The sequence below is a fragment of the Callithrix jacchus genome, chromosome 5 (assembly GCF_049354715.1).
Source record: "Callithrix jacchus isolate 240 chromosome 5, calJac240_pri, whole genome shotgun sequence".
Taxonomy (NCBI): Eukaryota; Metazoa; Chordata; class Mammalia; order Primates; family Cebidae; genus Callithrix; species Callithrix jacchus.
This window is the reverse complement of record NC_133506.1, coordinates 59,235,572-59,249,656: the sequence shown is the minus strand read 5'-3', so window position 1 is coordinate 59,249,656 and position 14,085 is coordinate 59,235,572. Positions and strand designations below refer to the sequence as shown.

The 14,085-nt window shown below is 55.9% G+C and overlaps 1 protein-coding gene across 1 annotated transcript in view; it reads left to right on the top strand.

The window, feature by feature from the left end:
• Window positions 1–13,963, top strand: part of ZBTB46 (zinc finger and BTB domain containing 46) — an 83,439-nt gene extending 69,476 nt beyond the window's left edge. Inside the window, exons 4-5 of the mRNA XM_035302949.3 lie at window positions 5,342–5,517; window positions 10,141–13,963. Coding sequence (XP_035158840.1) covers window positions 5,342–5,517; window positions 10,141–10,512 — 548 coding nt within the window. The 3' untranslated portion in view covers window positions 10,513–13,963. The remainder of the gene's footprint in view (window positions 1–5,341; window positions 5,518–10,140) is intronic.
• Window positions 13,964–14,085: the final 122 nt, after the last annotated feature.

Below are 14,085 nucleotides of genomic sequence, written 5' to 3'. Positions count from 1 at the left end.
ACTGCACCTGGCCCAGGCTGGAGCTTTGTTTGGTTTCTGTGGGGAGGAATGGAGGAGGCAGGGTAAGTTGGGTTAGGATTGTGTGATTTGAATAATTTCAGCAGGCCCTGGGGCAGAGGGGCTGTCTCTAGTTGTACAGCCCAGGGGGACACAACTGGCTGTACATAGTGTGAGAACCTGTTGGAGGAGGGGGTGGGAGTGTGAGCTCTGGATGGGTTGGTTTAGATGTGAAAGGTGCACTTGAAGGTGAGTTATTTGCTATCTCAGGAACTGGGAGGGGAAGGCCCTCCAGGGTCATTGAGACCCCAGATGTCAGCGCATCAGAAAACAGGAAGTAAAAGTCAGGGTTCATATAAGGTGATCTTGGAAAGGAAGGAGAGAGCTGGAGGGTGGAACTATGCAGCTATCAAGGCTTTAGTGTTGCAGTAATGGAGCCGCTGCGGTATTGGTGAGGGCAGACAGGCTGACTGATGTGCACGACCACCAGATGCACCACAAAGCCACCTCAGTGTGGGACGGGTGGTCACAAAGCCACCTCAGTGTGGATGGGTGGTCACAAAGCCACCTCAGTGTGGGACGGGTGGTCACAAAGCCACCTCTGCAACTCGGTGTGGGACGCCTAGTTGGTTTTTTCAATATATGGTGTTGAGTGACTGGACATTAATTAACATGGAGGAAAACGGAATCTTGGCTGGTGGCAGCAGCTCACGCCTGTGATCCCAGCACTTTGGGAGGCTGAGGAGGGCGGATCACCTGAGGTCAGGAGTTTGAGACTAGCCTGGCCAACATGGCAAAACCTTGTCTCTACTGAAAATACAAAATTAGCTGGGAGTGGTGGTGCGCCTATAATCCCAGCTACTTGGGAGGTTGAGGCAGGAGAATCGCTTGAACCCAGGAGGCACAGGATGCAGTGAGCCAAGATCATGCCACTGCACTCCAGCCTGGGCAACAAAAGGGAAACTTTGTCTCAAAAAAAAAAAAAAAGAAAAAAGAAAAGAAAATTATATCCAGACCAATATCCAGATGGTTGTGTGATGAAGACTCAGGAAGCAGCAAACTTGGGCCCTTCTGAAGATGCCTTGTCCCCTCTCTTCCGGCTTGAAGCCAACTTGCCAGTCCATTTGGGTCACTGCTGGTTTCCTGCACTTTGACACTATCATGAAAAGGTTCTGGACTGTTCCCTGGTATAGTGGCTATTTAGGACACGTCAGATTCTCCTGCAGCGGGAAGTGTGTTGTGAGGGACAGAGAAAGGGCCAAGTGCAGGTGGCTGTGCAGCTGGCATGACGCAGGGAGGCCAGAGACCTCTGCTCTTCCTTGAGCTTCCGAAGGCCTGCAGCCTGGCACGAATGGCTGCAGTGTTTTCACAGACACAATTCTGTACAATTGTAGCCAGATGCCATCGAATGTCCCACTTTAGGGAATCTGTGCCAGCCTTTGTAGCACTGCTTCTCAATTATTCTTTTGGAAGTTGGCCTTTTCCTTCTGAGAACACTTGATTCCTGGCAAAGGGTTCTGTTTTCAGGACAGGTAGGTAGCGTGCCTGTTTCCATAGAATGATCTTCTTACTTTTTCATTTAATTACTATTACCAAATGGATTTTAAGACCTTGCTAGTGTTTATGAGAATGAAATTATGTGATGTTAATTTTTTTTCTTTTTCTTTTTTTTTTTTAAAGATGGGGTTTCACCACGTTGGTTGGGCTGGTCTTGAACTCCCGACCTTAGGTGATCCGCCTGCCTTGGCCTCCAAAATGCTTGGATTACAGGCATGAGCCACCACGCTCGGCCGATGTTAATTTTTTTCTAAGACATATAGACTGTAAATCACAAGTAAATCATGCAAGATGTTGTTTCCAATAAGAAATTATTTTGGTAATGACAGCCAATGAAATTCCCTCAACAATCACAGTACTGTCACTCAAATATAGTGGGTTGAATAGTGTGTCCCAAAACCTGTGTCCTTATCCTGATCCTTAGAGCTTGTGAATGTGACCGTTTGGGAAAAGGGTCTTGCAGATATGATGAAGGATCTCAAAATGAGGTCCTCCGGCATTGTCCAGATGGGCCCTAAGTCCAGTCACAGGTGTCCTTCTAAGAGACAGAAGAGGAAGAGACACAGACAGAAGAGGCCACACAGATGGTGGCAGAGACTGGAGCAGTGTGGCCACAAGCCCAGAGACAGCTGGAACTACTGGGTGCTGAGGTTGGAGGTACCCTCCCTGGAGTCACTGGGGAGAGCAAGGCCGTGCTGATGCCTTGATGTTCGACCTCTGGTCTCCAGAGCTGCAAGAGAGTGGATCTCGGTTGTTCTGAGCCTCCCAGTTTGTGGCGCTTTGTTCCCGGGGGCGGGGCGGGGTGGCAGGAAAACAGAGTATTAAGAAAAAGCTGACGTGCATCACGGGCAGCTCCAGACAGTGCAGAGCGTAAGGGTACCGTCTGCAGCTCTGCCCCCTGCATGGCGCATATTCCAACGGGGTCATAACGCTGAGTCCTGCTCGTGTCTGTTCTATGTTATCTTTCTAGGGAAAAAACACAGGGTTTCTATACAGAGATAAATATTTATTTAACATGTAGGTCTGAATTATTAAATAGAAATGGCTAAGATAAAGGATAATTCAAGATTTAAATTTTCAAGTTTGTATAAGAAGAATAGAAACTGTGAATGAATATATTCTCAAAAGAGTTGTTTTGGGCCCGGGACAATGGCTCATGACTAATCCCAGCATTTTTAGAGGCCAAGGTGGGAGGAATGCTTAAACCCAGGAGTTCAAGACCAGCCTGGACAACATGGCAAGACCTCATCTTGTTTTTTTTGTTTTTTGTTTTTTTTAAAAGATGGGGTTTCACCATGATGGCCAGGCTGGTTTTGAACTCCTGACCTCAGGTGATCCACCCACCTTAGCCTCCCAAAGTGCTAGGATTATAGGCTTGAGCCACCGCACCGGGCTTTCTCATCTTGTTTAAGAAACAAATAGCCGGGCACCGTGGCTCATGCCTTAGGGAGGCTGAGGCAGGTGGATCACCTGAGGTTAGGAGTTTGAGACCAGCCTGACCAATGTGGTGAAACCCCCATCTTAAAAAAGAAAGAAAGAAAGAAAAACAAAAATAGCCAGCCGCGGTGGGTCACGCCTGTAATCCCAGCACGTTGGGAGGCCGAGGCAGGTGGATCACGAGGTCAAGAGATCGGGACCATCCTGGTCAACATGGTGAAACCCCGTCTCTACTAAAAATACGAAAAATTAGCTGGGCATGGTGGTGCGTGCCTGTAATCCCAGCTACTCAGGAGACTGAGGCAGGAGAATTACCTGAACCCAGGAGGTGGAGGTTGTGGTGAGCTGAGATTGTGCCATTGCACTCCAGCCTGGGTAACAAGAGCGAAACTCTGTCTCAAAAAAAAAAAAAAAGAAAGAAAGAAAGAAAGAAAAAAGAAACAAAAATAGCTGGGCACGGTGGCGCGTGCCTGTAGTTCCAGCTACTCAGGAGGCTGAGGTGGGAGGACCGCTTGAGCCCAGGAGTTCTGGGCTGTAGTGCGCTATGTCGATCGAGTGTCCGCACTAAGTTCGGCATCAATATGGAGACCTCCCGGCAGCGGGGAACCAGCAGGTGAACCGGCCCAGGTCGGAAACGGAGCAGGTCAAAACTCCTGTGCTGATCAGTAGTGAGATCACGCCTGTGAATAGCCACTGCACTCCACACTCCAGCCTGGGCAACATAGCAAGACCCCATCTCTTAAAAAAAAAAAAAAAAAGAAAGAAAAAGTTTTAAATAAAATAATCAAAAAGCTCATTTCCTTGCTCTCCTTTTCCAGCCTAGAATGTGTGGAGCGTTTGCTCTGCTGGGTGTGATAATGCAAAAACAGGCGCCATCAGGGTGAGAGGGTGGTGGGGGACGGTGTGGTGGGAAGGAGAAACCTGTTGCCTGACTCCCAGGAGGGCCAGGGACACGGTGCGCGGCTGTCGGAGAGAGGCCAGGAAGAGCCTGGGTTTTCATCCTCCGAAGCTGCTGGGGTGGTGTGCAGTGGGGCGTGCGTGGAACGAAGCCGGCTGCTGAGAGGCGCTGCTGTGCCAGGCTGGGCCTCGGGTTTTCCGTGTCTTGGCCACACAGACACGCTCCAGTTTCACAAAGTGAGTGCTCCTAGCAGATGCCGTTTCCTGTTAGACCTGCGTTTTGGAAGATCCTAGCCGTGGGACTGTGCCTGTCACCCCAGGGCCTCCGTGGACCCTCCGCACGGCAAGTGGGGGCTGCGGTCAGCAGGGTGGCGCATATTCCCCTTCTCAGAGCTTATCTCCAGGAGGTGGCAGGGGGCTGCACAGACCCAGCTGTAGGAGCCTCACTGAAGTGTTGTTGACAAGGTGAAAACATAGAAACAGGTGTTCACCGGCACTGCCTGTTTAATGAATTATGGTGTGTTGTGTAGTTAAAACTCCTGCCATTGAAAGTGGTCTCCATATGTGAAGGGAAGAGGCCCTCGTCCTGCGCAGCGGCGAGTATCCAGTGATCCCAGGGTGAGCAGCCCTCAGTTCGTGCGCTTACGGGGTTCAGGTGGGTCTCTTGGGGGATGACGAGGACGTGGCTGCTCCGGACTCTCCCGCTGGCCTGTGCCCAGGTCTGACGTGCCCATATCTGGGCCTGAGTAGCATAACGGCATCGGGGGTGCTGGGGTTTTTGAGGCTGGCCCCAGGGCACGCACCATGGAGATGGTGTGGAGTTCCTGCCGCTGAGTGACGTTGGGTCCCAGGGTTTCGGGGGAAGAACTTAAGTGTGTCTGGCTGCTTCTCCTGCATGCAGCAGGAGGGGCTCCGGACTTTGAGTGGCTCCCACGTCCTGTGTTTCCCCGGTACTCTTTTGGGTCCTGTTATTCCGAAGTGTTTGTTTCTTATCTGCCACCAGGAGGCGTCTGATCCGACACCACGCCCAGGGCCTGCTACCCATGGCTGCTCAGGGGGGTCTGGGCTGGAAGGAGGGTCCTGCAGGGACTGGGCGCTGTGTGCAGCACTGGCCGTCCTCACTCCTTGCTTCTGCCTTTGGCCTGGGGGCTCTTGGTCTGTCCTCAGTGGCGCCACGGCCCCTTGGCCTGGAAGGAAAGATCTCATGAGAGCTGGGACTCCTGAGCTCCATGGGGCTCAGGCTTGCTGCCACCGCCCCCCACCCCAGGCTGTGGGTGGGACAATCTCTGCAGACGGGGGAGCCCAGCCTGCCGCACTGCTGACCAGTGCCTGGTGGGTGGCCGTGGGAGACAGGTGTCCTGGCTGCTGGGCTGCAGGGTGCAGCCATGGTCTGTGGGGCGCAGGGCAGCACATCCCAGGCCCTGCTGATGCCTGGCGGGTATCTGTCTTTCAGTGAATGAGTTCACAGTGATCAGGAAGAAGTTCAAGTGCCCGTATTGCAGCTTCTCAGCCATGCACCAGTGCATCCTCAAGCGCCACATGAGGTCACACACCGGGGAGCGGCCCTACCCCTGTGAGATCTGCGGGAAGAAGTTCACACGGCGTGAGCACATGAAGCGGCACACACTGGTGAGTGCGGAAGGGCAGCGGGCAGGGGCAGCAGGGCAGGGGCAGCAGGCAGGAGCAGCAGTCAGGCAGTGGGCAGGGGCAGCAAGGCAGGGGCAGTGGGCAGGGGCAGCAGGCAGGCAGTGGGCAGGGGCAGTGGGCAGCACTGTGTGTGGCCACGATGTCCGGCAGGCGGGTCCTAAGGGAGGTGCAGAACGCCAGGGACCCCAAACCGGGTCCACTCTGCAGTGGGGAAGACAGCAGGCCAGGGAGAGCCGCCCCAGTTAGCACAGTGTCCCAGCCTGCTCTGCACTGGCCTCCTGGGCTTGGGTCAGCGGCATGGCTCCGGCCCAGGCTTCAGCCCGCCCTTCCCACCTGCTGGCCCCCAAGGCAGCCAGGCCTCTGCAGACTCATCTCATTCTGCTGGGAACCCCCAACACTCAGCCACCTCCGCGCCCCTGTCCGTTCCCTGCCCCCGGAGGGGGAACCCTGCCCTGTGCTTGCTGACCCGTCTGCGTCCACCGCCCACCTCGAGCTCAGGCACGTGGTTGTCGGGTAGCAGGTGTGGAGTGGCTGAATTTGCTTGGGGAGGGAAAGGCAGCCTGGGAACAGGGACGCAGCTTCGACGAAAAAGGCCGGGAGAGGGCGCCTCAAGTGGGCGCGAGGAGCCAGTGAGGCAGGCGGGGTACGGGCAGCCCAGAGCGGGGCTGGCCCAGGGGGGCCTGCAGGCGCCGGAGCCCAGGGGTTTGGGGAGTCCTGGGACGCGCACCCCAAGGCGCAGGGTGCAGGGCCGAGGGGCTCGCGGCGCGCAGCTGTGTGAAGAGAAGCCGTGGGGGCGGCCCTGGGCGCGGGGCCCAGGTGGGGCGGGAGTGGCGCTGGGCACCAATTCCAGTTTAGGGATCGCAGGGGAGTCAGCAGGACAGGCAGCAGCAGCGCTCCACGGGAAGGGGAGACCCACGGGGGCGGGCTGAGCTTGTCGGGGAGACCAGGGGGCGGGGCCGAGCTTGTCGGGGAGACCCTCCAGGGGGCCGGACCGAGCTCCTCGGGTCAGGTCCTGTTTGCTTCTGCTTTTCCAGCGCGGTGGTTGATATTCAGTTGGGGTAAGGAGCCAGTGAGAGCTCCTTGGGGTCAAGTTGCAGAGCTGGAGCGGCACCAGGGCCCTGGCCAGCCTGTGTCCGCCTGGCCGGCTGTGGGTGAAGGGCCACTCCGGGCCCTTGGATGCCACCTGGGATGTGCCTGAAGTGGTATGGAGCTGGGCTTAGTGCTGGGCTCTGGGCTTCCTTGATGCCCCCACACTTGTCCCTGCGAGGTGGGGGGCGGGGGGGGGCAGCAGAGAAGGAAGTCTTACGGCGGGACCCTGGAGCACGAGCAGGCAGGTCTGCAAGGGCAGGAGCAGACCCACATCCACGCAGAGCCGCTGAGGTCCCAGCTTTGAGACGGTAGCTGTACACGTGCTCTGCTCACACCAGCCACAGGGCTGATCTTACCACTTAGAAAAACCAGAGGGGTAGCTCCACCATGCCCACAAGCTTTCCTATTCAGAGAAAATTGTATCTTGTTTTTTAAACTAATAGGTGCTAATAAGTTTTAACATGGAATGCAACATCTTTCTTTAGCAAACCCCTATTAACCTCTCAGTGTTTTTATCCTGTTAGAGATTCAGTGTGGCTGCCCTGCCTGCTCCTTCTGGTTGGGTAGGGTTAGGGTTTGTTTTTTTGTTTTTTGATTTTTTTAGAGACAGGGTCTCACTGTGTTGCCCAGGCTGGAGTGCAATGGCGTGATCACACCTCACTACAACCTTGACCTCCCAGGTTCAGTCGATCCTCCCACCTCAGCCTCCCAAATATCTGGGACTACAGGTATGCACCACCATGCCCAGCTAATTTTTGCTGTTTGTAGTGATGGGATTTTGCTGTGTTGCCAAGGCTGGTCCTGAACTCCTGGCCTCAGGTGAGCCACCTGCCTCTGCTTCCCAAAGTGCTGGGATTATAGATGTGAGCCACTGTGTCTGACCAGGGCTGGGATTTTTATCCTGGGATTCATGATTGGGCTTCAGGGGGTCATCATTCCCTGTAAAGTGTACTTATATGGGAGAGCTGGGTGTGGTGGCACATGCCTTTAATCCTAGCACTTTGGGAGGCTGGGGCAGGAGGATAGCTTAAGAGACCAGCCTGGGCAAAATAGCAAGACTTTGTCTCTACAAAAGAAAAAAAAAATTAGCCAACTGTCACACACACCTATGGTCCCAGCTACTTGGGAGGCTGAGGCAGGAGGATCACCTGGCCCATTGACGTTAAGGGTGCAGTGAGGTGTGATTGCACCACTGCACTCCAGCCTGGGCAACAGAGTGAGACCCTATCTAACAAACAACAAAAACCAGTAAGCATATGAAGCATATGGGGGCTTCACTTTTTCTAAGGAGAGGCTCTGCCTGTGGCCTTCTCTGGGGTCCTGGACCTGTGAGCAAGGAGTCCCAGTGTGAGACGGCAGCTCTAACTGGTCCAGCTTCTGCTTTCACGATGGCACTTAAGAGTGCTGTCAGCCCTTCCCTGGCCTGTGTGTCCACTCCCCCAGCTCCAGTGGCTGGGGTAGGACCATCTGGAAGGTGGGCCAGCCGTGCTCGTGCAGCCACAGTGCCCCAGGGCCCTGGGTGGGCTGCCAAGGTGCCCATCTTCCTTCTTGCTTCCTTATAGGGCATTGCACATGTGGACGAGTGTCCAGCCATCCGGCCCTGGCCTCTGCACACACAGGAGCTGAGGTCTTGAGGGCCCTTGGTGGGTGCTCTAGCCCTGCTCCAGCCCTTCCTGGGCCTGCGTACACCAGATCACCCTGTTAGGAAGTTTCTGTGGTGGCTTGCCTTGAATTTTTGCTCTGGAAACCCTTGGTTTAAAATATAGCCAAACAAAAAGCCCAAAGGAGCAGTCCTGGCACCAAGTTGTCTGAGGCTCTGTGTCCAGGGTCAGTGTGTCTGGGCATCTGTGGAGGGCTGGGTGGTGCTGTCCTGGCCCCAAAGGCCACCAGCTGCCCCAAAGGTCTCACGTCCCTGTGTGGCCCCATCCCAGGCCGTGCTTAAAGCTCACACAGCTGTTCTGGCAGCAAACATTTGAGAAATAAGGTCTTTATGGTTCCAGATTTTATGGAAGTCACAGGCAACTCTGCCCTCAGGGAGGCGGGTCTAGAAGGGGAGGACAGGGCGTGCTGGGTGGCCTATGGTCCCATGGATTCAGGAGGCTGAGGCCAGTGACAGGTTTAGAAGGGCCCAGGCCCAGGACGGGGAGGTGGTAGCTGTGGTGCCTGACTGTCAGGAGATCTCTGCAAGTGTAGAGGGACCGTCTTCCACCACGATACACATTGGTTAGGTACGTACTTGCTCTTGGTAGAAAACTGGAGGGTTTGGAATGGCTTGAAGAAGAACCTAACTCACCAGCACGCCCTAGCCTCAGTTCTCCATGCATCCTCAGAGGCGCCGAAGGCCGCAGGGGACCGCCCTGTGGATGGAGGGAAGAGCCGAAGGGAGCTTGGGTCGGTGCCAGGCTCAACCTGGAGGCCGGCCCACCTCAAAGAAGCTCCTGGTGTGGGCTTAGCCAGGGGTTGCTGTTGGGGTCCTCTGTGGGTCCTGCTGCCTCCATCCTTGGAGGGCAGGGACAGGGCTATGCTGTGAGGCATCAGGGCCAGTCCCTCTAAGGCCGCCTGGAGTTGACCTGGCTGAGGTGCCAGCGAGTGGGTGCCTGAACCGCCCCTCCCCATCCTTGTCCATGTCTCTTTCGGGTCCAGTTCTGCACAGCACAGGCGTCCCTGCCCACCCTCAGCAGAAGCCCACCAGGGGCCACAGGTCCCAGCAGTGTGTGGAGGTTCCCTGTGGCCTTGGGGCTGGTGCTGAGACCCCTCTGAGAGCCTAGCACGTTGAGTCCGGCCACGTGGGCCTCTTCAGGGGCTGCCCCCTCTCCCTACCAGGCCTAGCATGGCACACCGCCTTCCCTGGCAGCCACCCGTCCTTCTCTGACCATAATTCTCATCTCTTCTTGCCTGTTTAAGTTGATTTCGAAACAGCCTGACAGTGGGGGAGCTGCCTCCTTTTCACGTTCCTGGAGTCAGGGTCAGGACTGAGAGGGTGTCCACAAAGCCAGGCAGGGGTGTAGGCCCAACTGCCCAGCTGCCAGCTGTAACCCCAGCCTGCACCTGTACAGGGTACACAGCCATGACGGGGCACGGGGGTTGCTCTGTGAGCTCCAGTCCAACTCGGGTCCCTTAGCCTATCCTGCAGGGAAGTTTGGAGGAAGCCAGGCTTTTAGGCAGATGGGGTGGTGTGACCCCATGACAAGTGTGTCGACCAGGTGGGCCTCTGGTGGGGGAGCCTGGACACAGGGTGTGGACTCAGAGACTGGCCCACCTAGGGGCTGCGGGGGAGGGGCACCACCGCCCTCGTGCCAGCATCCCCTGAGGACAGGGCTGTGTCTGTGTTGGTGCCACCTACAGCTCTGCCCGTGTGGCTCTGTCAGGTGCTGGGGCTCGGTCTGAGCACTCCCGTCCCTGCAAGCCTCCCAGGCTGTGCCCCACCGGGAGCTCTTGCCTGTGCAGATGCCCTGAGGGCCCGGGAGCTGCCCCGCCCCCCGCTGGGCCCTGCTCACCCCTGCCCTGCCCCCACAGGTTCACAGCAAGGACAAGAAGTACGTGTGCAAGGTGTGCAGCAGAGTGTTCATGTCTGCCGCTAGCGTGGGCATCCGGCACGGCTCCCGGCGCCACGGTGTGTGTGCCGACTGTGCCGGCCAAGGCATGGCCGGGCCACTGGACCACGGCGGTGGGGGCGGCGAGGGCTCCCCAGAGGCGCTGTTCCCAGCCGACGGGCCATACCTGGAGGACCCCGATGACCCACGAGGGGAGGTGGAGGAGCTGGGTGAGGATGACGAGGGCCTGGCCCCCGAGGATGCACTGCTGGCAGACGACAAAGATGACGAGGACTCGCCTCAGCCCCGCAGCCCCCCCGGGGGCCCCGACAAGGACTTCGCCTGGCTCTCCTAGGCCCGCCGCCCACAGGGCTGGTGGCTGCATCGCTTCGTCCACCTGTGTGTGTCCGGTGGGTCTCCACTTCGGGGCCGGGGCCACGCCAACCCCTCCCTCGGCCCTTCCTCCGATTCTCCCTGAACCCACCCCCCATGAAACCAGCCCTGTGGGCTAAGAAGCAGGTTCGCCCCCAGCGAGCGGCGCTCGGGGACCAGACACAAAGTGAGCTGGGGGTGGGCACAGGACGGGTTTGAGTGAAGGGAGAGTGTGGTCCTAAGTCCCCAGCAGGTGGTGTGGGTGTGTGAGTGGCCCCCATGATGGCCAGCTTAGCTTGGACACGTGACAGCCCTGTCACCAGGTCCAGTGGGCACTGGGCAGGGTCATGCATTGGGACCAGCAGTCCCCAGCCTGAGCAGGTGCGACAGTTTTGCAGACACCCGGTCAGTCCCGCTGGAGCCCGCCCTCCCCTCCCCCAGCAGCCAGGTCACTGCCTGTGGCTGCAGCCGTGGCCCGTGGCAGCCTGTAGAATCCAGGTGCGGTGCACAGAGAGTGCTGCCACCCTCTTACCTCTGGGCTTTGGTGCTTATCACACAACACGGCTGCAGAGCTCTGCTGGAGGCCAAGGCTCCAGGTGCTATCTTCAGTGGACGCAGCCCTGGGGGCTCCTTCCAGGAGGGGACCCTCCACCCAGTGCCCCCGCCTTCGTCACACCAGGTTCCCTTTGTGAGGGCCTCACCTCAGTCGTGTGCACTTCATTGGAGAGCCTTGGGCTGCTGTGTCCACCCTGGGCTCTTCCCGTCCTGTTCTGTCCATGGCCTAGCCTGGCCAGTCCTGCTGACCCCTCCTGGACAGGCTGGAGCCAGGCTCCTGCCTTTGCTGCTAACACCGGAGGCAGTGTTCCTAACTGCCGTGTGCTGCTTCCACCCCACCCCTGACGTGGGTCACCGGATTCTTTAGTCAGAGACATATCGAGGTAGTTGCATAAAATTATTTGGTTTGGCATGATTTTTCTCACTCAACAAAACTATATAGGGTTGCTTTTCCTTTAGCTTGTGGTCAAGTCCTCTTGCTGTGTTTTCTTTTTTCTTTTTTTTTTTTGAGACGGAGTCTCGCACTGTCGCCCAGGCTATAGTGCAGTGACACGATCTCGGCTCACTGCAATCTCTGCCTCCCAGGTTCAAGTGATTCTCCTGCCTCAGCCTCCTGAGTAGCTGGGACTACAGGCGAGCACCACGACACCCAGCTAATTTTTTTGTACTTTTAGTGAAGACGGGGTTTCATCACGTTGGCCAGGATGGTCTCGATCTCCTGACCTCATTATCCGCCCACCTCACCCTCCCAAAGTGCTGGGATTACAGGCGTGAGCCACCCCAGCCTTTGCTTTGTTTTCAAAAGTGCTCATTTCTTTTCCTGAGTGCAAAGCAAAGGTTCTGTGTGCCGTGGTGCACTGCCTGGCTTGGGGGTCCTGGAGGCTGCTGGCCACACTCACAGCTTCAGGATGGTTGCTGCAGCCTGTCTTCTGGTTCCGGCTGTCTCTGACAGCACTCACCACTGGGACAGTCCGTCTCTCACCCCCTCCTCTGGCGCAGGCTTTGGATGAGAGGTGGGTGTGGTGGCCTTCTCCTCCCCTCATGACCTGCCCGTGCGAGGAGACCTGGGAGTGCTGAGCTTCGGGGCTGCATGGAAAGAGTTTTTATCTTCTCTTTTTCCAGCTTAACACAGTGGCTTTTACCCACATTGTCAGGAGTACCAGCTTCCCTGCTCCAGGAGGGCTGGGCTGGCCGGGGGTCCTGTGGAGAGAGGGGTGCCCACAGGACTCCAGGTACCTGGCAGGAGTCACGGCTTTTGTTGTTTTTAACATCCAGTTCTACCAATGACAGGGCGCCCTGGCTGGAGCTGTCATCATATACACCCTCGGCTGGGAGGCTGTGGGCTCCTGAAGCTGGAGAAGGAGGCTAAGATTTTTCTGTACACAGAGTGTGGGGATAGGAGCTGGGGCAGGCACTGGCCCCTCAGCAGTGAGCCCTGCCCACTCTTACCAGTGAGGTGGGCGGCTCTGTCATGAGGCCCCCGGGGGACAGCAGAGCTTCCGCCCTCACCCCAGGCCAGCCTTGCCCAGGCCTCTTTGAGAAGTCCCAGAACTTTGTACCTTTCTCCTGATTTTTAAACCCCTTTTCTAGACAGACTTTCTTATAAAATGCGTTTGGAAACCAGACCTTTGCTACCAACAGATGTCTCTGGGTTTTGTACCAGTCCCCTGCTCTCAGGCCACCCTGCCCAGCACCTGGGCCCGCCTCCCCCTCCACACTCAGGATGTCCTGCTCCGTCTGGACTGCTCACTCCACGTGGCCTGCCTTTGCTGACCGCTTTGGGGTTCCCTGTCGTAGCCACAGGGGCATTTTCTTCCCTAAAACCAACACTGTCCCACTGACCCCCCCAAGCGTTGGCTGCGTGGCAGAGCTCTTGTTCTTAGTGTGCCCACTGACGAGTGGGAGCTCCAGGCCCCAGGCGAACACATCCATCTCTCAGGAGGTGTGGAGGGAAAAGACGTATGTAATGAAGGGTTTTTTTTTATGTGACTGATTTTTTTTTTAAATCGATGTTCAAACTAATAAATATTTTTTTATGAAGAGGAAAAAATGTGTAGATTACATTTCACATTTTGTATTTCTTTTTTGTTTGTGTCTGTTTGTATTTTGGTGTTTGCAACACCAAAGTGGAAGCTACAGTCCATTGGGGGTGGTGTGATTTGGGGGCGGGGAGGGGGGCAGGGACATCATGACTGTTCTATCCTGAGCAGGTTGTACATTGGGGCACTCTGGGCTTTGGGAAACAGGACCCTGCCAGGGCTCCATAGGGACCCAACTCGGAAGACGCAGCTTCCCGCTTCCAACTTTGCACATCTTCCTCTTTAGAAAACTGAGAATGCAGAAACTGGAACTTTTTGCATTATAAAAAAATCTTATTTTAGCTCATTCTGTGACATGTGCAACTCTTAAGAAAGCCATACTTAATGGTGGTGTTTATTTTTTAAATCTTCTATTGTGTTTTGTATGCAGCCCTGTTAGAACTATTTGTAGTGAGGGTGCTGTGTGTGCTTTTCTTAAATATTTATTTTTTCAATATGCTTTCAACCTGTCAAGAACAAAACACAAAAAGGCAGTGTTTGAAGATTATTGATTTTTTCTGGGGATATTATACTGACTTTATATTACTTACTATAAACCTGTGTTTGTATTGGAGATATGTCTAATATTGGGGGAAGAGGCTTTTGTGATTGGTCGGTGGGAAATCACGGCTCTGCGCCTGAGGACAGGTTAATGTGACCTTCTCTTCCATGAGCCTCCAAGTTTCTTGTCTGCCTCGGCATGCCCCCGGCCTGCCTGTGCGTTTCCTTTCTGTGACGGGATTAGCTTAGACATTCTTGCAAAGCGATCACTTTCAATAAACTGGGAAATTGCTGCTCCAAGCAGAGGCCTCCTGTGTGTTTCAGATGGCAACCCTCCTCCCACCTCGCCTGGGGCATGGGGTGGGGGTGGCTGAGGGGTGACCCTGGCCCTCTGTGGCTGGCTGCCAGCCTCTACCAACTTG